The following is a 23,877-nucleotide window of genomic DNA, read 5'->3' on the forward strand; positions in this document are numbered from 1 at the left end:
CCTGAAAAGTTTTTGGAGATATGAGAGCTGCTGGTCAGACCATCGCTCAGTCATGTTGCTTGAGTCTTCTTCAGTATGAACAGTCTGTGGGTAATGGCATTCTTAATTTAGCAAGCAGTAGAACATACATATTGAGCATGTTGTAGGCAGTATGTTAGTATGAGATTCAGAGCACAGCAACACATGTTTGTACTGCAGCCACATCCCATAACTCCTTGCTGCTTCCCCTGCAGCCGAGACGAAGATCTGTTTTAAGTACTACCACGGAGTAAGCGGAGCCCTGAGAGCCACGACCCCGTGCATCACTGTGAAGAACCCTGCAGTCCTGGTCTGTGTATGTGTGTAAAAATCAGTCTCAGGCTTAGCTCTGTAATCGTGGTCAAAGTTAGGCATTAAGGGGGAGGATTACATCAAGAAATTATAATAAATTCCATTTATTTTAAAATCTGATTATTGTATTTGCATACATGTATAGTATTCTTTGAAAAGTGATGAGTTGTCATGTAAAGTACACATGATTTGTACATGATAGAGCCATGTGGTGGTTCACGCAGACGTGTAAGTAGTTGACCATGTATGTACCAATGAGCAGCGCACCCTCACTGCTACTGTGCTGCCTGCTTTCAGTAAATATATTCCCTCCTGCTGCCAAGTTGCCTCCTGTATTAGCAATTAGATTTTTGTGAATTTATTAGGACAAACACAGGTGTGTGTCAGCATGTTCCCTGGAATCCGACTTTGTGTGTGTGTGTTCTCTCTTTGTGGTGCACGGAGTGTGATATTGTGTGTTCTCTCTCAGGTGGAGGGCCTAGCAGAGCAGGTGGGCATTGAACATCCACGGAAACTGATTAGCTTTACTTTAACAGGTGAGTTGAGAGGTTTACATGCTGGAAGACTTTTCTACTGATGTTATAAAATGCAGATTTTAGTCACCCACTGCAGGTTACTTTTGCCTTGTAATCATTCTCAAAAAGAAATCAAAGAAATCTGGAAATGAAGTTAAAAGAGCCTTCAAAAATAGACAGACTATTGGTTTTTAAAGATTATGTTTTTGGGGCTTTTTTGCCTTTCATTGACAGAACAGTGGCATTGTGCAAGGGGGAGAGAGGGAGACATGCAAAGGGGCTGGATTTAAACCCGCAGCCACTGCTGCGAGGACACAGCCTCTGTACATGGGGCACCGCTCTATCCACTGAGCCACCAGGCGCCACAGACTTCTGGTTTTTAGCACAATGCAGTCTCTGTCTCATGTTTGTCTTAAAGTCCTCTGCAGAAACGACAGCATAAGCTCTCAAAACTATATGCAGGAAACAGAGACAGACAGGGAATGTTATTACTTTATATTATTTTGTTTACTTTTCAAAATATACTTTTCTGTTTAAAAAGAAAAAGCAAAACAATAAGAGGAGTATAGATGAAATGCTGGTTTAAAACAATTTCAATTGCACTAAGAATGTATTATTATAACGGTATGTAATCAACAGCAAAAAATAACTGGCAATGTCATGAATATATGCAGTACTCTCTCAAAAAAAAGATGGGATGTTATTGGTTTATTATCAGTCAGGATCAGGATTTTTAAAACAAGTTTACAGGAAAATATCAGTATGTATCAGTACGACTTGCATTTATTAATTAATAAACCAGGAGCTCGTCTCACCCCCAACTCATCAAATACTGATGCTTGGTCAGTGGCCCTCAGCATCAGATACAGACACAGCGAGGCGCCCTTTAGCAGCTTTATGAGACGCATCAGGTGGGGTCATATTTTGATGCGCAAGAAAGCTGTAGAAGTATCAATAAGTCTTCATATGTGGATGGATCAAACAAACTCCGGACTTTTTTGTGTGAAACCATAAGTCGATATTTATTTTACTCATAAAAAAAAACATAGTGTGTTAATACGTGTAGCATACTACACTAGTGATGCAACATCACATAAGTTACAAACATACTTATTTTAAGCCAATCGTGATGTTTTTTTTTTCAAAACATACCACATTGCCTAAACCTGATTTAAAAAAAATACTTTCAAGTTTTATTTTAAAAGAGTTTAAAGAGTTGAATGCATTTAACAAGCAGAAACTGTATACGTACTGTAAAAATGGCAGTTTATTTTGAACAGACACAATGCATATAGCATAAAATGACATGCTATCCCTGAGTGTCTAAAACTGATACTGGAGAGGAACCTGGATTTCTTTTTTTTTTTTTTATTGCATTTTTTCACTTTTTATTTGTTTCTCTACAATTTCTTTACACATTCAATCCGCCTAACATTCTGCTGCTCTTCCCATGCCCCAAAATACTCTCTAATGGTTGAAATTCGGCACAAATATCGATGATCCTCAGATGATGAATTGTTATTAGTTTGGTGATCGTGTGACTTTTCATCTAACGTCATCATTGGTCAGTTTCAATTTGTCCAATTAATTGGTTTATGACCAAATACCTGATAAACACACGACATTCCCATCAGCCCCAGCTGTAATTTGTGTTCAGTGCTAATTAGCAAATGTTAACATGTTAAAATACATTGCAAAGATGGTGAACATGGTGAACATTATAACCCTAAACATCTCCTCTTCACAAGCCTGTTATCGCGTCTGCGTTGTTGCAGATTTGCGTGCCACTGGTCTGAAGAAGGGCATGTTTTTTAATCCGGACCCGTACCTGAAGATGTCCATCCACCCAGGGAAGAGGAGCGTCTTTCCCATCTTCAGCCACCACGGACAGGAACGACGATCAGCCATCATTGCTAACACCACCAACCCTGTCTGGCATGGAGAGGTGACTCTTAAACACACTACACCGATAGTGTATAGTGTAGTGTGTGTTCACATGCAGTATATTCAGTGGATGTATCAAAACAGGCTTTCACTCAGACACACATCATTTCTCAAATTCAAAATTGCGACTGTATTTAGTGCATTTTTTTGTGTGCCTCTCTGCAGAAATACACGTTTGTAGCTCTGATGACGGACATCCTGTACATCGAGGTAAAGGACAAGTTCGCAAAGAGTCGACCAATCATCAAACGCTTCCTCGGTCAGCTCACTATCCCCGTGCAGAGACTTATTGAAAAAATACCCGGGTAGGTGTAAACCATGCAGAAACACAAACAGACACAACATGTGTAATTTATGTAACAACAATCAGCTTCAGGTCAGTCATAAGGATATATTTATGTCTCTGACCAGGGGCATTATGTTTTCAGGTTGTCCCATTCTAAACAATACCTTGAGGGATTTTCTTCATATATAGCACAAATGTCTATTTAGACTCAAGGACAAATTGATAAGATTTTGGTGGTCATAGGTCAAGGCCACTGTCACCTTGCATCTGTCTCATTCTTGTGAACCCAATATCTCAAGAACACCTTAAGGGGACTCTTTCAAATTTGGTATAATCTTCCACTTAATCTTAGCAAAGAACTGATTAGTTTTTCGTGGTCATAGGTCAAGGTCACTGTGACCTTGCATCTGTCTCATTATCATGAATGTATCTGAAGACCGTCCAGAGGGAATTTCTTCAAATGTGGTGTTAGTGTCTCTGTTTGTCTCTTTGCTGTGCAGAGTCCAACCTGTGAGTTTCCCCCTGTGTCGGCGCCTTCCTACTGAACACGTCAGCGGCCATTTGCAGTTCAAGGTGGAGCTCACATCGACTGGGCCTGATGGTAAATCTGCCTTTAGTTTAATTTGTCACTACTTTTAAATACATTTTCTCTCTCAACCTGGAAAAACAACCTGTTCTGCCCGCTGTAGGTGCCTCTCCTGAGTCTATCATCGGCATTTCGTCCTTAAATGGAGCTCCAGGGACTCCTTCCGATGACGAAGACCTGCCCCACCATCTTCCAGGAGTGGTCTCTTCTGGCCCCTCTCCTACCGGTTCCCAGGGCTCCCAGGGCATGTGGGAAGGCGGGGCCACAGCCTACCCAGAGAAGGAGCTGCCTCTTGTTGGAGCTGAAGGGAGATTTGTGGAGCATGAAAGCCTTTCATGCCATGAAATGCTCCAGAGGTCACTTAGCGAGGGCCTGGATGCTATCGAGGCCCCTAAAGGCCCCGGTGAAAGACCCCTTGGCGCAGCCTCGCCTAAACTGCGCTCCAGCTTCCCCACACACACACGGCTTAGCGCCATGTTGCACATCGATTCAGACGAGGACGATGAGCGGTCCGGAGCCAATGACATCATCCCGGTGCCACTGTCACCGCTGCTGATGAATGGGGTGCCACCGGATGTCAGCGGCCCCGATGAGGACGACGCATTTGCTGAGATCAAGCAGGAGCCAGAGCAGCTGGAGCCCTCTGTGCTGGAGGAGGAGCCCGAGGGTGCAGGTGCTGTGACAGAAGACGTGGCCCCTGAGGCAGAGGCGGCCCTGGAGATGGGTGCAGGTCTGGACTTGGAGGATGTTTTGGAGCCAGACGTCTTCTCCGAGGTAGAGGAGACTCCTTTCACAGAGGCTGTGTCCCACAGTGCTCTGCCAGAGGGTGAAGTGCATGAGGAGGGAAGAGGGCCTGGCGAGGACCCTTCCTCTGAGATTGACACCTGCTCCATGGCAACAGCTCAGCAGACCGTCTTCTCATCATCAGAGAGCTGTCCAATCACTGTGACAACTGCTGTGGTGAGTTTGTTATCCTTATATAGCCATGACCCAAGATTCAACCCTATGTATATTTTTTCCTTTTGTCAAAATTTTATCTTCCAGTTCTTCTTTATTCTCTTCTTTATCTCAGAGTGAGTGTGTTGCTGCTAAGGCTGAGTGTCATCACTGTCTCCACAGTACACACATTGTACAGCAGTCTCTGCTGGGTCCTAGCCCCAGCCGAATCCATGTGACACTGCAACATGACACTCTGCTGATTCTGAAGCACCATTATTCCAAGTTCAATAATAATAACAATGATAATAATATGAATAATAATCCACTTTTTTGTAGAACTCAAAGACACTTTAATGGAGTCAAAAAAAGAGTCATAGAATAGAATACATTAAAATACATATTAAAATACACACAACATTACAAGTCATATGACATCACTAATGGGATGTTAAAACCAGTTTTAAACAGGTGGGTTTTGATTGGTGATTTGAACTGGGAGAGGTCGGTGCAGTCTCGGATATGTTTGGGGTGAGAGTTCCAGAAGGTGGGGGCGGTTGTGGAGAAGGCTCTGTCGCCCCAGGTTCAGTGCTTGGTCACACACAGTCAGTACATTTACATGATGTTAGAAAAAGTCAAATTATTCTGTTAGTCCAACTAAAACTGGATTTTTGAAATACATCTAAACATCTTAGTCTGACTGAAATTGCACTAAATCGAAAAACTTGAAATCACACGAACACAACAGATAATGGAAGTCGAGCTATTCCGTCATGTGCTCACTGTAGTCGGACTTTAAGTGGATTAGGTGATCTGCGTGTGTTCCTCAACGCTGTGCTGGCCTCTGTGTTTACGGATAGGGACTGTTCATCACTTATTTAAAAAATAATTTCAACACTCAGGAGGGATATACAACTTTAAAAGGTAGTATTTTATATTTATTTTAAATAAAAAAGTCACACTCCAGCCACCCCCTCTGATAAATAAAATACAGTCTCACAAAACCAGCATGGAAGCTAAGCAATATTCTGCTGTGGCAGAGGCAGCAGCATACTTTAGCGCCCTCAAAAAACAATATCAGTTTAATTGTATGTTATATTTGAATTCTGGCTCCTATTTACCTTCCACAACAGCTGATGGAGGCAGCGGTAGAGTAGCAGCTCCGCCCCTCAGTGGAATAAAATGTTTTTCTTAACAGAGTCTGGTGTTTTTGATGTAACAGCTTGAAATCCACGTTGGTAAGGGCTGTCTTACAGCACGGTAAAGTGGTGAAAATGTTAGAAATATAGAGTGAGATACACTTAAACTGATAATGATTTTTTTTCTGGTGGCTTAACAGTAATCATTGAAGGCAGAGTCTGCTCAGCACCGTTTGATTATATGTTTGTGATGCGGCAGTTTTCTACCCCAAAGTTATTGTAAATAAACAGCTGTGATTATGATGCAGTCTATAGCATAGACTGTATAGATAACATAGGTTTATTGCAAATAGCTGAAAGGGGGCATATCTCCACCTGCTGTGGTGGGGTCGGACATACTTCATTCAATAAATCAGTTCTCCCTTAGTGCTCGTATACTGGACAGTCCGATTAAACTGCCTTATCGAGCTATAACCGTAGCTCAACTAAACTGTGCATGTAAACATACTGGGTGTTAAATTCATATCTTTAAGCAGCATGTTGGAGATGATGTTGCAGATTATCTGATTTTCTTGATTTTCTAGAAACAGAGCGTGAGTGTGAACCAGTGATCTGTGACCACTTTTCAAGGGATTATAGACAAATGTTCACCGATTGTTTTCTTTTAGCGCTTGAGCCTACGCACCAATGCAAATTTCATTGAATGTTTCACAGTTTTCTCTTGTTGCCTTGGTGATGAAGCCAATACTGTCCTAATGTTGTGAGCTGCCATTGGAGGTGACTGACTTTTTGTAATTCACAGAGATTTGGTAGCAGTAGGTGTGAATCATAGATGTATGAAGAGAACTAGATACAGCAGTAGAGGCAGGCTCTGTTTATTCCTGTGAAACTTGCTCAGTTAAGTCAGTCAGCTCAAGCAAATCCAGATAGTGAAATGAGTCATTTCTTGGGGGTTGTGACGCTCAAAAAAATGTTTCCACTGATTTACATACATCTCTTTCGCCATGAAAGTCAAAGCAAAAAAGTCTATCCGGCCCCATGACATCACATGACTATTATTACACTGTTTGGTCATCACGAAAACTGGATTCAAGGCCAGGTACACTGTCTGGGGTTCCTGGTGTGAATGTCTTGCATGGAGAAATACATTATTTCTGGGAGTGCCCTCAAAACACAGCATTTGCTTCAATGCTCAAGAGTCGCTGAGTGGCTTTCTGCACATCAAGTAAACTTCAAAATCAGATGTTATAATGTTCACCTGCTAATCACCATGCTTTTACTGTAAACTGTTGACATTGTTTCTATGCTTTCTGCCATTTTTTCTGCCCCGAAACGTCACGCAAGTGTCACAATTTTGGCAACTCGGGTATCATCGAAATTTCCCACTCGTAATTACGATTTTGGAGGGCTGTTCATGTGCTTGTAACTTGTAAATACGATATTTCCGAGGAGCTTCTGAAAGCAGCAAACCACATCATAGGGTGTAACCTACCTTTTTCATGGTAAATTTGATTATTAATATCCATAGGAAATGTAATATTGTCTCTAATGTCTCTAAAGACAGCAGCTCTGTCTATATCACTGTACATGTGATTAACATGCTTCAGTGTGAAACTCTGTTGTATGATTGCGTTTTTCATGTTCTATTCCTCCTCTAGAATGATTTGTATTTTTTCTGTTGTTTTCACTCATTGTTTTTTATTGTGTGGGGCATTTTGTAGGAAGCAGAGGAGGGAGCTGAGACGGCCATAGATCCAGGGGGAGACGTCGTTTCCGGGACCCCACCAACTAATCAAGCTGTAGACGATGAAGGAGGCGGGCATGTTACTGTTACTGAGGCGACAGGAGAGGCTTCCCCGGTCTTCCAGCAGGAGGTGGTGGAGGAGATCAGTGTGAGGAGGCTGAGCCTGCAGGCTGCCGGGGGCACGGCTGGAGAACAGGACAGGGAGGAGATAAAGCCGCAGGAGGAGGCGGGCTCTGCTGATTCAGAGCAGGCCACCACAGAAACAGATGGAGAGGAAGGTACATCGCTTTAGATTTAACAGTTTGGACTCTGGTTGGATTTTATCGTCCAAAAAGTAAAAGTTAACCTGAACAACAGCGGCACTCATACTTAAACTTTGACCATTTTCATCGTATTAAATCCAAGTTCCCTCCGTCTTCTGTATGTTTTCTATGTTCAGGCACTCACGTTAACGGCCATCCTGTACGTTCGCTTCCTTCTGTGCGTCATGACATCCACCGATACCAACGTGTGGACGAGCCTCTACCTCCCAGTGAGTGTGTGTGTCTGCATGCACCGTATTGTTTGTCTATTGTATCTGTGTGTGTACCCACCTGTGTGTCTCTTTGTTTATGCGTCTGTCTTTGTCTATGTGTGTCCATACTGAATGACCTTAACTATAAGTACGGATCCTAGTCCACAATTTAATCACAAGTTAGCTAAAGAATGACTGTCAGCACAGCACTTTCCCACTCTGTAGTGAGATATGGTGGAAAGAGGATGTAAATAAACTGATCTAAGCTTTTTCATTTTTTTATGGCCACACTAGTGGGGCTGTGGGAATTCAAATATCTGTCATCAGTATATTGGTCCTCTGATTTCAGACTAAAATATACTGATAATTATCAAAAATGTTTTTAACCCTCATAAACCTAAGTAAATCGGCTTGATTTCCTCCAAAAACATGTGAGGAAGGCAATTGGCAACTGAAAAAAAAATGCATTTGAATGAGCAAGAAATAAGTACAAATTTACAGGGAAATTACCTGAAAAATAGCTAGAAAAGGACAGTAAAAAAACAACAACAAACAAACAAATAACCCCAAAAAGTATCCAAAGTTGAAAATTATTATATAGTCTGTAACGTTTTTGAATATATAATTCTAATCATCATCAATATAATTTCTGGACATTTCACCCTTTTTTTTGGATAATTTTCAAATTTTTTTCTCTCTTTCTCTCACTTTCTCCCATTTTTAACGTTTTCTTGTCACCTTTTTATCAAGTTTTACAATTTGCTCATTTCCTTTTTTCCCATGTTCTGAAGAGAGTTAAAGCTATCTGCTCAGGTTTCAAAGCTACAATTGCTGTAAAAGGAGAAAAACTGATGTCGAGCCAGGTTTCAAAGGGTTAAAGACGCTCAGATGATAAATTCTTATTTTTTCAGTGCCTGGGTTACTTTTCATCTAGTGCCGCCATGAGGTTTTTTCAGTAAAATATCTTGTCAATTATCTGATTGATTGCTGTGAAATCCATCGGATAATTATTCATGTTTCCCACAGAATTTCTGACTTGTCCTCCAGCACACAGATCATAATAAGAATTGGTCCAATACTTAATAAGTTAATAACTTTGCTCTGTATGGAATGTTCAGAGCTTTAATATAGCAACAAACCATTATTAATATTATACATACTGAGCAAATAATGTAGTCACACTCACTGGTTTGTTGTGGTAAGCCGGTCCGGCTATACTTGCATGTTAGTGCATGTGTGTTTCCCACTGACTAGCTCATCACTGCCACTTAATGCTGAATTCATACAGTGGGTATCGCTGATATTGGGGCAGCCTTGTCACATTTGCATAGCACCCACGTAGGGTAGCGATGACGTAGGGTAGCACCCACATCGCGTAGCATTTAAAAAAAATATATTTTTAAAATGCTAGGGAAAATGGTAAAAACTATATTTTTAATTAAAATAATTACATATTTAAATTTATTTTACAGAATTATTGTACATTTTAAAGCACTATTTTCAGGTCAGTTCCCTGTTTTTGTTTTGTTTGTTTTTACTTTCCAATTTGTTTATTTGATGTTGGTTTTGCTTTGGTTTTTTTGTGAAATTTTAGGCGATTTTCTTGTGTTTGTACTTGGTTTTTTGATTGTTGTTTTTTTTTAACTAACTTCTTGCTAATTTTTGGGTAATTTCTTCTTAAGTTGCTCTTTGCCTTCTTCCCATGATTTTGAAAGACGTTAAAAGCCAATGTGCTTAGTTAAAGGGTTAAAGGGTTAAAGACTGTAAAAATATGGACGTAGCTACCATGACGTCACCCATTAGTTTATGGATTTCAGTTCTAAAGCTTCGAGTTTGGCATATCAGCTGTCGCCATCTTGGTTTTCTGAAATGAATATAATTAGGTGTGAGGCTGGCGCTGTGGTCTGTTAACATGTTTATTTCTGCTGTTAAGTTGTTTGGTTTTTAAAACCCTTTATTGACCATTTAGCCATTTAGCATACATATAAACAAATGCAAAATCAACAAAGCAATGATATTGGGTTTCGGATAAAATTAAGAAAGCAATAATGAACACAGTAATGACTGAAAACATACTTAAAAACCAAGAAGAAAAACAAACAAATGACAACAAAAACAAATGTAGTGTTGATTGTCTGAATTTAGTTATATTTCATGTAAGACATGTAAGTTTAGCAGGATGGATTTGGTTTAATTCTTTCCATACATGTCTACGCACACACATTTTCATAACCCTTTTTCTCTTTCCTTTCCTGCTTTCCTCCTTTTCCTTTCCCTTTGACCAAATTTGGGCATTTTAACATGGAGGTCTATGGGGATTGACTCTGTTTTGGAGCCAGCCTCAAGTGGCCATTAGAGTAACTGCAGTTTATGGCACACTGACTTGTTAGCCTTGGAGGTTGTCTCTTATTCAGCAAATACAGTAAAAATAGATTAAAAAAAAAAAAAGGTTTCAAATTGCAGATGACTGACAAATAAAGTAATGTCTGATTACAGCCTGGGGTTGTATGAGCTTTAAATTCAATTGTTGATCTAACCATCATGTTTTAAACTTCTGGCTAACATTTGTTAACACAGCTGTGTTCTTCTGAGGCATTAAACACCTACTGTGTATCAATCATTCATTGCCTCTTAGACTGGGAGGCTCGGATCGACAGCCACGGGAGGATCTTCTTTGTGGACCACGTGAACAGAACCACCACATGGCAGCGTCCCACCGGACCTCCGGCCCCGCAGGGCCTGACCCGCTCCAACTCCATTCAGCAGATGGAGCAACTCAACCGCAGGTGAGCTTTGTGAAGAGAAATGTATCGCTTAGAATTTTATTTACAGGATATAGAAATGTTCAATATCTCATTAAACCAGGGTTTATCATATCAGCAGTGGCTTTCAACAGATACAGAACCAAAACGAAATGCTTACAAAAACATCCCTGTGTCACAGAGCTACTTTTCTGTTATGCATTCTTTTTGTAGTTTCTGGAGCTTATGTAATTTTGTAATAACAAAGATATACAAAGGCTTTCAATAGGGAAATAAAGCAGCTTTTGTATTAATCCCTCATTGCTTGAAATGCCTCCTTTTTAGGACCACCCTTTGGTGTGACTTTTACACCCCTTTTCCACCAAAATTAGGGCATGTATGCAGGTTTTTTAACATAAACTCAGTATATATAGGTGATAGACTCCTTTCCCATTGCCGGTAAACTAGAACAGTGTACACAACTCTGCAGATGAGTACAGCTTTCTTGGTTTTTTCACTGGTGTTTCATGTTTGAGGTCGCGGACATACCAGAAAACCGATTAGTAAACAGCAGAAAGCAGCATGGAGGACTGTGAAAATGTTAGGATGGTTACTTCTTTTTTTTTATATGTCTTACTTATCTCTCACCATGAATTAATTTTCTGTAGCTGTCAATGTAACATAGCTCTAATATGTGTTGATATGTTTGTTAACCATCAGATCTCCATTTTCTCCCTGTGTTCTGTCTCTACGTATAAATAACAATAATAAATAAAGAACAAAGAAAAATACATAGATACCCGCGACTACCGCATTCATTTGAGCTGAGTGTGAATGCCTATTGTAACTTTTCCCATCCCATAAAAAAAGCCAGATATCAGCGAGTGTTAGTGAAACCTGAACAAATTTATTTTGAGAACATCGGAAGAAGGCAAAGAGCAACTTAACAAGAAATGACCCAAAAACTTAGAAAGGAATTAGTAAAAAAGTTACAAGAAAGTTACTTGAAAATAAACCAAAACAAAAAGACAAACAGAAACAAGGAAATAACCTAAAAATGTGTTAATATATATATATAATGTATGTATTTTTCATTATATTTTTCTGTAACTTAATTTTAAATGTATAACTATTATAAGAAGAAATTAAGTTTTCTGGACATTTTCCCCTAAATTTTGGGGGGGATCGTTTTCTAATAATCCTCCCCTCTTTTTAAAATTAATTTAAGGTCATTTTCTTATCACCTTTTTGGTGATTTCTGATTCCCCTCCCCCATGATTTTGAAAGCAATTTAATTAGTGTGTTCAGTCTTCAAAAAGTTTGCAAAAGGCATCTGACGCAGCACAAGAAAATTGATGTCAGTTCAGGTTTCAAAGGGCTAAGCGCACAGTTGGACTCTTAAAACAACATTCTTTACTAAAACAATGTAAATCTATACTTCCACTACAGTAACTTTAACTTATCTTTCACAGGTACCAGAGCATCAGGAGGACCATCACTAACAGTGACCGTGCAGAGGAAACCCCGGTCGACCTGCTTCCTGAACCAGAAAGTGAACTGATGCCTCACTCCATTTCTGGTTCGTTTCAGTATTAGAGGAAAACACATAAATAGGAAAATTAGAGGTTTCATTCACCAGAGCTCTGCAGTCATTCTGAGAGAAAATATTTGCCCAATTAAATGACTCACCTCTTGAAAATGATTCATCTCATGAAATGCTGTGATAATCCACGAGTCTGAGAAAGCTATTGTGTGTCAGAATCGCTGTAGTCTGTGGAGATTTTTTTTTCTTTTATCCCTGACACATAATGCTGGATGTGACATTTGTATCATGTTTTCATGAAATAAGCTGATTTTGTTAGTGTCTCCCTGTCTGGAGGTTTGACTGGTGTGTGTTTATTTTGTGGCAGAATACAGACGAGAAAGTGCCGTGGCTCACTCCAGTGGTCGCTCGCGTCTCTCCCTGCTGCTCCAGTCACCCAGCGCCAAGTTCCTGTGCAGCCCCGACTTCTTCACCGTGCTGCATTCTAACCCTGTAGGTCCAATTTGCCTTATAAATTGCAAGAAATTAGGAGATTTAAAAATGTATTTTTAACAAAGCAAAAAATGTCCAGAGAATTATATTTCTAATTATCGTTATTATGTATTCTATATACATTTACAGAATAACATTTAGGATTTTTTTAGGTTATTTTATTATGGTTATTTTTTGCTGTTTGTTTTATTTTGTTTTCTTTTTATTTCCCTTTTGTTTTTTTGTTTGTTTTTTTGTTTCTATCTTTTGTTTCTAATTTTTTATATTTTCAGTTAATTTTCTTGCACTTTTTTATTTTTTTTTTGGACAAATTTCTTGCTCCTTTCTGGTACATTTTTTCTTTAGTTTCTCATTGCCTTCTTCACATGCTTTTGAAAGAAATCAGGCCAATTTGCCCCACTTTGAAATGGTTTAACTAAACTTAACTCAGCATCTGTCTAAGTAGATGCTGCCTGAGCCTCGGTCTTCATCTGGGGGTCCAGGAACCCTGGGGGGTCCTCAGATTTACTGCAGTAGTGTACTTCAGTTTTTTATTCATTCTTTTTTTTTTCCAAAAAACATATAACATATAATTAAATGATTATTATAATATGTCTAAAGATACACATTAACACAAAAACAACATGTTATAACAAAAAAATGATGTTGGCCTGACTGTATTTCATTTCCAGTTAATATCACAATATAAAATGTGTGTTTTCTCTCGGCCCTCTCTGATGACCTCAACTTCCTGCCCCCCTCTGCCCAGAGTGCCTACCGCATGTTTACGAGCAACACCTGCCTGAAGCACATGATCAGCAAGGTGCGTCGGGACGCTCACTACTTTGAGCGCTACCAGCACAACCGCGACCTCGTCACCTTCCTCAACATGTTCTCCAACAAGCAGCTGGAGCTTCCTCGGGGCTGGGAGATGAAGCACGACCACACTGGGAAGGTGTGTGCGTGCGTGCGTGCGTGCGTGCGTGCGTGCGTGCGTGTGTGACCCTCAACCTTTGATTATTGACCTGGGATTACACTAACCTTGAAGGTCACGTGTATCCAGTGATTGTTCTCGCTGCTCAGCTGTCCACTAATCTTTACTTTCAGTGTACCAGAATAGAATAGAATAAAATACTGTAGAATATGTATACTGTAAATATCATATAATATAATAGAATACTGTAGAAAATAGAAAAGGAAACAATACAAAATAATACTATAGAATAGAATAGAACACAGTAGAAAATAGAACAGGATAGATCACTATAGAATGGAATAGAAAAGAAGACTGTAGAATAGATTACTGTAGAATAGATAAGAATAGAATAATACAGAACAGAATAGAACTGTCAACAAAAGTGGGCTTCAACTATTGCAGCTATGTTGAGCGGTAGGGTCTGTACATAGTTAACAGTTGGCTTCGTTGACTCCTTTGGTCATTACACACACAGCTCTCCTCTTGGCAATAGCACAGTAGATTATAGCCTTACATACCTAGACCCCCTTCATGTAATGGAGCCCAGTAAACTGAACTACACAAAACAACCTTACAGATGGACAAATAACAGCACGAACAACTACCAGACAGCAATCAGACATCAAACAATTCAGTCTTAATTAGACTATTTTCTTTCCACATCATATCCCCACAGTAACAACAGTCTGAATCAGGCTGTACGGCATATTAATCACATATTTGACAATGCTGCACATTTATCCCATCTGAAGAAGTCTCAGCATCACAAATCCAAAAAGTCCACCAGTGAAAAGTGGTTTGACACAGACTGCAGACATCTGAGAAAAACGCTCAGAAATGTATCACATCAAAAACACAGACAACAATCCTGAGCTCCACCTCCAATATTGGGAAGCACTGAAATTATACAGAAGAACATTCAGAACTTCAGGGAGGAGCATGAGCATCAGCTTGCTACAACTGAAGAGTCTATTGACTCAAATCATTTCTGGAAAAATGGCATTTTCAACAAACCACACAAAGAAGAATTGGCTATTCAAAATGGTGAAATATGGAAAAAAGACAACCAGAACCCTTTAGACTACCAAATTACTGAAGAGGAGCTAGTGTCTAAAATCCACAGCCAAAGAAGGCCAGTGGTCTTGATGGTATCTTAAATGAAATGCTGAAATTTAGCAACCATAAGCTCAAAACTGCCTTATTAAAACTATTCAGCCTTGTCCTGAGTATTGCAAATTTCCCTGACATCTGGAGCAAAGGAATTATAACACTGATCTTGAAAAATTGAAACAAATTTGACCCACAATATCACCGAGGCAAATGTGTGAGCAGCAACCTGGGGAAGTTATTCTGCAGCATCCTTAACAGCCGACTGCAAGACCTCTTCAGAGATCATAATGTCCTGAGCAAGAGTTAGATTGGATTTACCCCACAACATAGAACTACCGACCATATCTATACCCTCCAAACCCTCGTCAATATCTGGTTTTGTCGATTTCAAAAAAACATTTGACTCAATTTGGCATAATGGTCTGTTCCTGAAATGTATTGCAAAAGCTGTAGAGAGGAAAATCTATGACATAATTAAAACAATGTATACAAATAATAAATGTGCTTTGAAAATCGGTAATATGTTAACAGATTTCTTTCCCCAAAGTAGAGGGGTGAAACAGGGCTGCAGTCTCAGCCCCACCCTGTTTAATAATTATATTGATGTTCTGGCAAAATCACCAGAACAATCAGATATCCCTGGCCTCGCTCTTTCTGACTCAGAGATTAAATGCCTGCTCTTTGCAGATGATCTCATATTGCTGGCTCCATCTAAAGAGGCCTTACAACAGCACCTGGATCATCTGCAAAACTCCTGTCAGTCCTGGGCCCTGACAGTTCACCTGGAGAAGACCGGGGTTATGGTCTTCCAGAAACGACCCAGATGTCAGGGAAACCCAAATAGGATTTGCTGGGTTCAACCGACATCGAACACTCACACATCTACACATATTTGGGACTAAACATTACCTCTACAGGACATTTCCATCTGGCCCTGAATGATCTCAGAGACAGGGGGAGAGGGGCCTTCTATGATTTAAAAAAAGAGCCATCAAATTCTACAAACACCTACAAGCAAGCAAGCCCAACTCCTACCACTACAAAGCTCTTCACTGCCAAGAGGAGAACATAGAGAAGAGTCTCAGCCAGCTGGTGCTGAGGCTCACCTCCTCTAACAGCACACGGCCTAAGGATAGCCCTCACATAATCTAGCCCAACCACATAATAGCTAAAGAAAAGAAACATTGCATTAACTATTGGACATCCATCATAAATACTCAAAGCAAACTTCAGTGCTGTGTGGTTTTAAACAGACAATACACGGTGGCCGACTGTCTGAGCAGCGTGCCTGATCAGAAACTGAGAAAGACATTGACTGTGTACAGACTCTGTGGTCACAGCTTGGCTATAGAGAGACACAGACACAGACAGACCTGGCTGCCTCATGAAGACAGGCTGTGTCAGTTCTGTCCACAGAGACAGGTGGAGACAGAGACACATTTCCTGCTACACTGTTGCACACATGATGATATTAGAACAAAGTTCTTCACACAAATTAAATGTAAATGCCAAGATTTAAATGCTCTCACTGAGCAGACAAAAATACAGTATCTACTGATGGAAATCACTGTCTGTGTCACAGAAGCAGCGAGGTATGTTGGTGCGTGTCACAGCCTACGGGACAACAACAACAACCTGAACAACAACCTGACGTGGTGTTTATACTTCATTTTTCCTGCACATCTCACTTTTTGTTTTGATTTTTTTTCTTATGTCTATATACAGTAGACATACCACACACACAGACACACACACACACACACACACACACACACACACACACACACACACACACACACACAAAACAAAATGTTCTCGCTCTTTTTATTCATGCATCTATTTTTTTTATCCAATGGATTGCTGTTGATTTGAATATCATGATTGATTTTTTTCCCTTGTATTTATTTATATCATCATTTAATTATATCTGAGGCATTGGCAATATGGTTTTACAAACATTCATGCCAATAAAGCAAATAGAATTGAATTTAAGTGAATACTGTAGAATAGTATAGTATAGTATAGAATAGATCTTTATTGTCCACCTGGGTGGAAACCACCAAACAGAATAAAAAGCAGACAAGCAGTTAGTAAAAGTTAGTGAAACACACAGAAATGGGTCATTAGGAACACTGAACACATTAAATCAGTTCGTGTCACTGTCTGTCTGAGGTTTAAAGCTCATCAGTCACTTAGTTGAGTTAGGCCAAGTACACACTGTACGATTTCAGCCGTTTTTGACTCGATTTTTGAGCCGCACGACTCATTTTAAAGTCGGGCAGAATTTCAGCTTCGTCTTGGGTCATTGTGTGGCTGTGCAGTGTACTTGAGTGAGCAAGGACTGATCACCTGCTCCACTGTGGGTTGGTTCTCGCACAGTTGAAGCAGGGCCACGAGTTGATTCCCCAATGTCAGCATTTGTTTTTTTGTTTTTTTCTCACTGCGACTGCACGAAGTTGAAACAGCATCTGAAAACGCCATGGCAACACAACGCTGGGCAGAAAATTAACACCATGAATCAAGTTGCCGCCAATGAAAGTAGCTAGCTTACCTCCGGTTCTCTCTGCAAAATGGACAAGCCATACTGTCCATGTCCTCCAAGCCATCTGTGAGTCCATATTTGCCAGCGCCTCTTTTTCTTGGAGGTTTCGGCACACAGGATTGCACAGATTATCAAGGCAGCACACTTCTGCCTTGCTAGCATTGTTGCTAATACCTGCCTCGGAGCTTTCAAACTAATCATTATTTAGAATTGTCAGTTACCAGGACAGTCTGCAGGGGGCTGACAGGCCGCTTTCACACATAAAGTGTGAGCTCTCAGGTCACAATCTGACCGTACAGTGTGAACACATTAATTGTGAGCTTTGGCTTTACATCGCAGGCGATTTACTTGTACAGTATGAGATGGAATTAACAACCACATTTCTAAAATCGTACAGTGTATGCCCAGCTTTAGGAATACTGACGGCACTGGAATGAAGGACTTCTTGAATATATTTTTTCCAGAGACTCTATAGGCCCTCCCAGAGCTCAGAAGAACTGGCTGGAGGAGGATAGAAGCTATCTGATAGGACACTCCTCGCTTTAGTCCTCATCCTTTCTGTAAAAAGTTATCTCAAGGTCTTCTGTGGCTTGCCAACTATTATGCTCGCCATTGATACAATCCTAGAAAGTTTACTCTTACCTGTACAGTTCAGGTGACCGCACCAGGCAGGAAGGTGAGAAGTTATAACACTCTCAATCATAGTTTTATACACTAATTCAAAAATCTGCAGACGAACACCTGGGCCACTAGGTTTGCGTGTAAAGATGTGTGTCTGTGTGACCATACCAGAGTTCATCCATGCATGACTGTGTGTATTTGCATCTCAACCCTCAGCCCTTCTTCGTGGATCACAACTGTCGCTCCACGACCTTCATTGACCCCCGGCTGCCCCTCCAGAGTTCTCGCTCCACTGGGCTCCTGGCCCACCGCCAGCACCTGAGCCGCCAGCGCAGCCACAGTGCTGGGGAGGTGAGAGACCGGCCGCCACTGCACCACTTGTCACCTGGAGTCAACTTAAGGCTAGGAGAGAGACGCTGCAATGTTTACAGAGGCCAGTTTGAAGGAGAAAAATGCTTGGTTAGTTTCTGCACTGTGGGCACAGGCGGGGGAGTTCTCCCCTCAGTCTCTGGTGGAGCCGTCCTGCAAGGACATTGGCGCTACTTTCAGTGCAAGAGTATTAAAACATTAAGTGCAGTTGCATTTGACTTAGTCCTTCGAGATATTCTACTGCATCACAGGAATGACTGAAAATCTCCATAAACACTCTGCATCTCAAATAATCATAGTTATATTGATAGGAGGAGGGAGAGAGACGGCTGCCTCTGTCAAAGCTCTGCTGCACTGTATGTAGGAATGACAGCATCACTCACACATCATCACATTATTTAAGATGCCTCAGTATAGTACCCATAAACACGAGGGGCCATCGTGAACATGATAGATAGCTTAACCCTTTGGTACCTGGAGTGACATTACTTTTCTAGTGCTCCTTTTAGATGCCCTTCACAAGTATTTCAAACTTTGAGCAAATTAGTGCAATTTCTGTCAATCACATGGGGAAAAGGGCAATGAGCAACTTGGCAAAAAAATGTTCTACAAATTGCAAAATATTTTGTAGATTTAAACAGTTGTTGAAAAAAGCTAGGGGAAAATGTCAGGAGTTAAAAAGTTAGGGAAAACTTATATAACCATCATTACATATTTAAAATTATGTTATAGAATTGTTAGAATTTTAAGCACATTTTCTAGGTCATTTTTTGTGTATTGTTTGGATTTCTGTTTTCTTTTTTCTTTTTTTTCAAAATTTTCTTGTAAATTTTTGGGTCATTTCTTCTTTCATCGTTCATTCGCCTTCCACCCATGTTTTTAAAAGAAATCAAGCCAATTTGCTCAGGTATCAAAGGGTTAAGTCAATAGAACCTGCAACTTATTGGATTCACTGATCTGGTTAAGGTAACTGATTTTGGATAGGTCTCCAAAATGTCTAGTGTGGAGAAATCGTCCACACTGATGCATCTAACTGCTTTGTTGACAATCTGGTATCTGAGACTGCTGAAAATAGCCTTTTTTTGAGTGTTTGTTTGCTGTGGAAACTGGTTGGCAGAGATTTGTTATTATTGTGTGAGAACATGCAGAGCTGTCAAGTAATCAGCAGGAGGGGAGGTCAGTGTTGAGGATGACCGGCAGATGGATCGGCCTCAGAACTAGGATGCGACCTGAACCGTAGTGCTTCCTTTTGTCACAGGTGGTGGACGACTCTCGCCAAACCAACCCGCCCTCCATGCCCCGCCCCTCCAGCACCTTCAGCGGCTCCAGTCGAAGTCAGTACCACGACGTGGTGCCTGTGGGTAGGTCGAGCAGGATGACGCGCATGCAAGCATGATCTGTCAACAAACACAGGACACATATTAACACAAATTATGTGAAGGAATTTTAAGCTCCCTTTCCAAGTCTTGTTTGCCGTATTTGTTTTTCCTGTCTTTTTTTTTTCTTTCTTTAAAATTTTCAGGCAATTTTCTTGTTTTTTATGTTTTGTTTTTTTTTGTAATTTCTTACTGAGTTTTGGTTCATCTCTTTTGTCACTCATTGCCTTCTTCTGATGGTCTTGGAAGAAATCAATTTTCTCAGGTTTCAAAGAGTTAATGCACCTTTCCTCATTTTTCTCCAGCCTACAATGACAAGATAGTGGCGTTTCTACGGCAACCCAACATCGTTGAGATCCTGCAGGAAAGGCAACCTGAGCTCGCCAGGAATCACTCGCTCAAGTATGTCCCTCGCCGTGTCCGTTTTCCCCCTCCGGTCTTTGTCTCTCTCTCTTCCCCTCCAGCCTCACATCCAACACCTCCATTATCATCATCAGTCAAACTGAGCGCACAGTTGACCTTTAATCCTAATGGACTGTGTCAGTTTACCCCCTGACGTGTATGTGTGTATGTGTGCAGGGAAAAGGTGCAGTTTATTCGCAGTGAGGGAGTCACCGGGCTGGCTCGTCTCTCTAGCGACGCTGACCTCGTCATGCTGCTCAGGTGAGTGCAGCACACTTGTGTTTGTGTGTTCAGGTCAGGGACTGATCATAGCTCACTTGAGAAAAGTTATAACCATCTGGCTCCAGCATTTCCAAGAATTATGCTTTTCTAGGATGTGTGATTTCTGCATTCTGCTTCTTTCTGATTCTTCTGTGCGCGTCCCTCTCTCTTGTCTCCAGCTTATTTGAGGAGGAGGTGATGTCATACGTACCACCTTTACTCCACCCGAGTTACTGCCTGTCCTCTCCTCAGAGCTCCCCTGGTGAGTGTCTGTCTCACTCTGTCTGCATCAAGTTTATTACCTTCATGCACCTTTTATTAAAGCCGTTCCCTTTATTAAATTTGACACCATCCACCCGGAGTTTTGCTTTACATCTTCCTACTAAATAAGAGAAGCGATTTCATAGAACCTTCATACAGTATATACCACAGGTTGGTGTCAGGCTAGTATGAAATATTTATGTTACACTCACAAAAGACATACTTTAAATTTACACTCACATTCCATGTTAACACCCCAACCTCTGCACACATACACATTTTCGCTTAGTTCTCTGCCTTAATTCTTGGTGGCATAGATTTAACAAGGTGCTGGAAACGCTCCTCAGAGATTTGGGTTCATATTGACATGATAGCATCACGCAGTCAACGCAAATTTGTCTGCTTCACATCCATAATGTGAATCTCCTGTTCCGCAATATCCCAAAGGCACTTCACTTGATTGATATCTGGTGACTGCGGAGGCCAGTTAAGTACAGTGAACTCATCATCATGTTCAAGAATACAGTGAGATGATTTGAGCTTTAAGCGATGAACAATTGTTACTAATTGTTATGATCCACTGATACAAGGGCAGGATTGATCCATGCTTTCTTGTTGTTTATGCCAAATTCTGACCCTAACATCTGAACTTCGCAGCAGAAATTAGGACTTATCATATTTTCCAATCTGCACTGCCCAATTTTAATGAGCCTGTGCAAATTGTAGCCTCAGCTTCCTGTTCGTAGCTGACAGCATTGGCACCCGCTGTGGTCCTCTGCTGCTGTAGCCCATCTGCCTCCAGGCTCAATGTGTTGTGCGTTCAAAGATGCTCTTATGCACACCTTGGTTGTGACGAGTGGTTATTTGAGTTACTGTTGCCTGTCCACCTTGCCACACCCTGGATATTTAGTCTTTTTTCCTCTTTTTCTTTCTCTGCAAATCCTAGTGATGGTTTTACATGAAAATCCCAGTTAGATCAGCAGTTGCTGAAATACTCAGACCAGCCCATCCAGCACCAAGCATAATGCCACGTTTAAAGTCACTTAAATCACCTTTCTTTCTCATTCTGATGCTCAGTTTGAACTTCAGCAGATCATCTTGACCATGTCTACATGCCTAAATGCACTGAGATGCTGCCATGCAATTGGCTGATTCGACATCTGCATTAATGAGTGGTTGAACAGGTGTACCTAATAAAGTGGCTGGTGAGCTTATATTTTCTTTTCAACTAAAAATAATAAGTTAGGGTAGATGTGTCCTAAGGTGGTTGACGCACACACACACAGAGAGAGACACGCAAACACAGACTTCCTCTCTTCAGGTTGTGTCAGTGTACAAGTGCCTGTCCTGCACACTCTCCACACCTCTCCACACTGAGCCTGCCTCTAATCTTAAACTGTTCAACCAAAACACAGACAGATGAAGAGGTGTCTCTCTCTGCCTGCTATTTATTTTTTAAATGAATGTCGGCTACAACTGATAGAAAATAACAATCCAGGATTAACCTGCATACAGCACTTCCGATTCTCAGATTTCGATTCTGCCTCTCCCAATTTCCGCTTTGGATCATTTTAATTTCATTTTATCTCAGTCTCCCTCTAGCTGTATTCTATTTTTAAACCCACCTCTGTCTCCCCTCATTGTCTGTTTATATCTCGACTTTCATCATCCATATTTTTGGCCTTTTTCTTCCTTCCTGTGTCTTTATTTCTGTCTCTCATTTATATCTCAGGCACCCAGCGAGCTAATGCCCGTGCTCCAGCTCCATATAAGCGAGATTTTGAAGCCAAACTGAGGAACTTCTATCGAAAGCTGGAGACCAAAGGTTATGGTCAGGGACCGGGAAAAGTCAAGTAGGTTAAACTGTGCAATTCTAAGGAATTCATGTATAGATTGTCTGATTTAGTATCAGTTTATATAACTATATTAAGAAAACAGTAAGACCTTCAGCCAATTTATAATAGTTTCTGCATTCACTAGATGACGAAATGTTATATATTTTTCTTGTTGGGAACAAATCTCATGAAAAGATAAACTACTATAAATTGATGCTACTAACAAGTATTGTGTGTATATTTTTTGTTTCTTTCATGACAGTACAACAATATTATTAACAAATGGCCATGGACAGGGGGTCAGTGGTCACAGTACTAAACAAAAAAACCCAAAAAAACAAAACAGAACCCCCACCCCTCCCAAAAAAAAACAAACCACCAAACATAAAAACAAAATACAAGTCAGCTGTAGGATGCAAACAATGTATAAATTACTTGCACTCAAAAAACAAAACAAAAAAAGTAAAGAAAAAGGGACAATGACAGAGTAGAAACAGGTCTAATTACCTGTTCATACAAACATATGTATGTGATCTTAACCTGCTGGGAAAGACAGCTCCTCAATTTTGTGTGTATCTAAAGCCTGATATACCTTCTTCCTCTGTGCCATAGAGCTCCATTGTTGTAACACTGTTGCACAGTGTAACGTGTTCCTTTATTACCATGAACACCCACACTTTTGTTTAATTTGACTCAGTCCTACTTGCATTGTCCTGCTGCTGTAAACACTGGCTAAAACACTAAATATATATAATTATATAAATTTTCAGCTGAAAATAGTCCCCAACAAATGCACATTTTTGTGGGAGCCGCCCCATTGTTCATATCAGGTCTAATACTACTGGATCTGGGTGTGTGTTTATGTGCTCCAGGCTCATCATACGCAGGGACCACCTCCTGGAGGACGCCTTTAACCAAATCATGTGTTACTCCCGTAAAGACCTGCAACGGAGTAAACTCTACGTCAGCTTTGTGGGCGAGGACGGGTAAGAGAGACGCTTCTCATTCTTAGTTCATTTCCTTATCAGTGCCAAGTGTGAAGTGAGGGTATTTGCTGTAATTGATCCAGGGGAGTTTTGATTCATTCTTATCTTTAGTTTCAACATGTGCAATTACACACACATCTGATAACATCCCAGTAAATCCACAGTCTGCTGGTGAGTGAGCAGCTGGAGCAAGTGGGTGGGAAAAGAAAAGAATGAAAAGCATGGGATGTTTGAACATCAGAATGTAGAGTTATTGTAAACAGAGATGACTGGCACCTTCTACTCTGAGTTTCTGAATGACTGATGGTCATATATCCTTTGTTATCAGTTAATTGTAGTATCTTGTATCCTTTTCTTGTTGTAAATGCACAAGGGCCGATGATTGTAGG

The 23,877-nt window shown here is 40.6% G+C and overlaps 1 protein-coding gene across 6 annotated transcripts in view; it reads left to right on the forward strand.

Moving 5' to 3' along the window:
• hecw2a (HECT, C2 and WW domain containing E3 ubiquitin protein ligase 2a) overlaps positions 1 to 23,877 on the forward strand; it is a 62,598-nt gene that overhangs the window by 21,489 nt on the left and 17,232 nt on the right. For 2 of the 6 annotated variants that reach the window (XM_088082919.1, XM_088082920.1), the window contains exons 5-23: positions 234 to 334; positions 800 to 866; positions 2,621 to 2,790; positions 2,955 to 3,094; positions 3,576 to 3,676; positions 3,765 to 4,621; positions 7,458 to 7,758; positions 7,920 to 8,012; positions 10,630 to 10,780; positions 12,208 to 12,314; positions 12,646 to 12,770; positions 13,519 to 13,704; positions 18,215 to 18,349; positions 19,608 to 19,728; positions 20,049 to 20,145; positions 20,323 to 20,406; positions 20,586 to 20,668; positions 22,400 to 22,520; positions 23,375 to 23,488. In XM_088082919.1, the coding sequence (XP_087939045.1) occupies positions 234 to 334; positions 800 to 866; positions 2,621 to 2,790; positions 2,955 to 3,094; positions 3,576 to 3,676; positions 3,765 to 4,621; positions 7,458 to 7,758; positions 7,920 to 8,012; positions 10,630 to 10,780; positions 12,208 to 12,314; positions 12,646 to 12,770; positions 13,519 to 13,704; positions 18,215 to 18,349; positions 19,608 to 19,728; positions 20,049 to 20,145; positions 20,323 to 20,406; positions 20,586 to 20,668; positions 22,400 to 22,520; positions 23,375 to 23,488 (3,154 nt within the window). The remainder of the gene's footprint in view (positions 1 to 233; positions 335 to 799; positions 867 to 2,620; positions 2,791 to 2,954; positions 3,095 to 3,575; positions 3,677 to 3,764; positions 4,622 to 7,457; positions 7,759 to 7,919; positions 8,013 to 10,629; positions 10,781 to 12,207; positions 12,315 to 12,645; positions 12,771 to 13,518; positions 13,705 to 18,214; positions 18,350 to 19,607; positions 19,729 to 20,048; positions 20,146 to 20,322; positions 20,407 to 20,585; positions 20,669 to 22,399; positions 22,521 to 23,374; positions 23,489 to 23,877) is intronic. The other 4 variants (XM_088082921.1, XM_088082922.1, XM_042495139.2 and 1 more) reach the window with 4 other exon arrangements.

This window comes from Plectropomus leopardus, chromosome 10 (assembly GCF_026936395.1).
Source record: "Plectropomus leopardus strain MGB_pleo_1.0 chromosome 10, ASM2693639v1, whole genome shotgun sequence".
NCBI classification, from domain to species: domain Eukaryota; kingdom Metazoa; phylum Chordata; class Actinopteri; order Perciformes; family Serranidae; genus Plectropomus; species Plectropomus leopardus.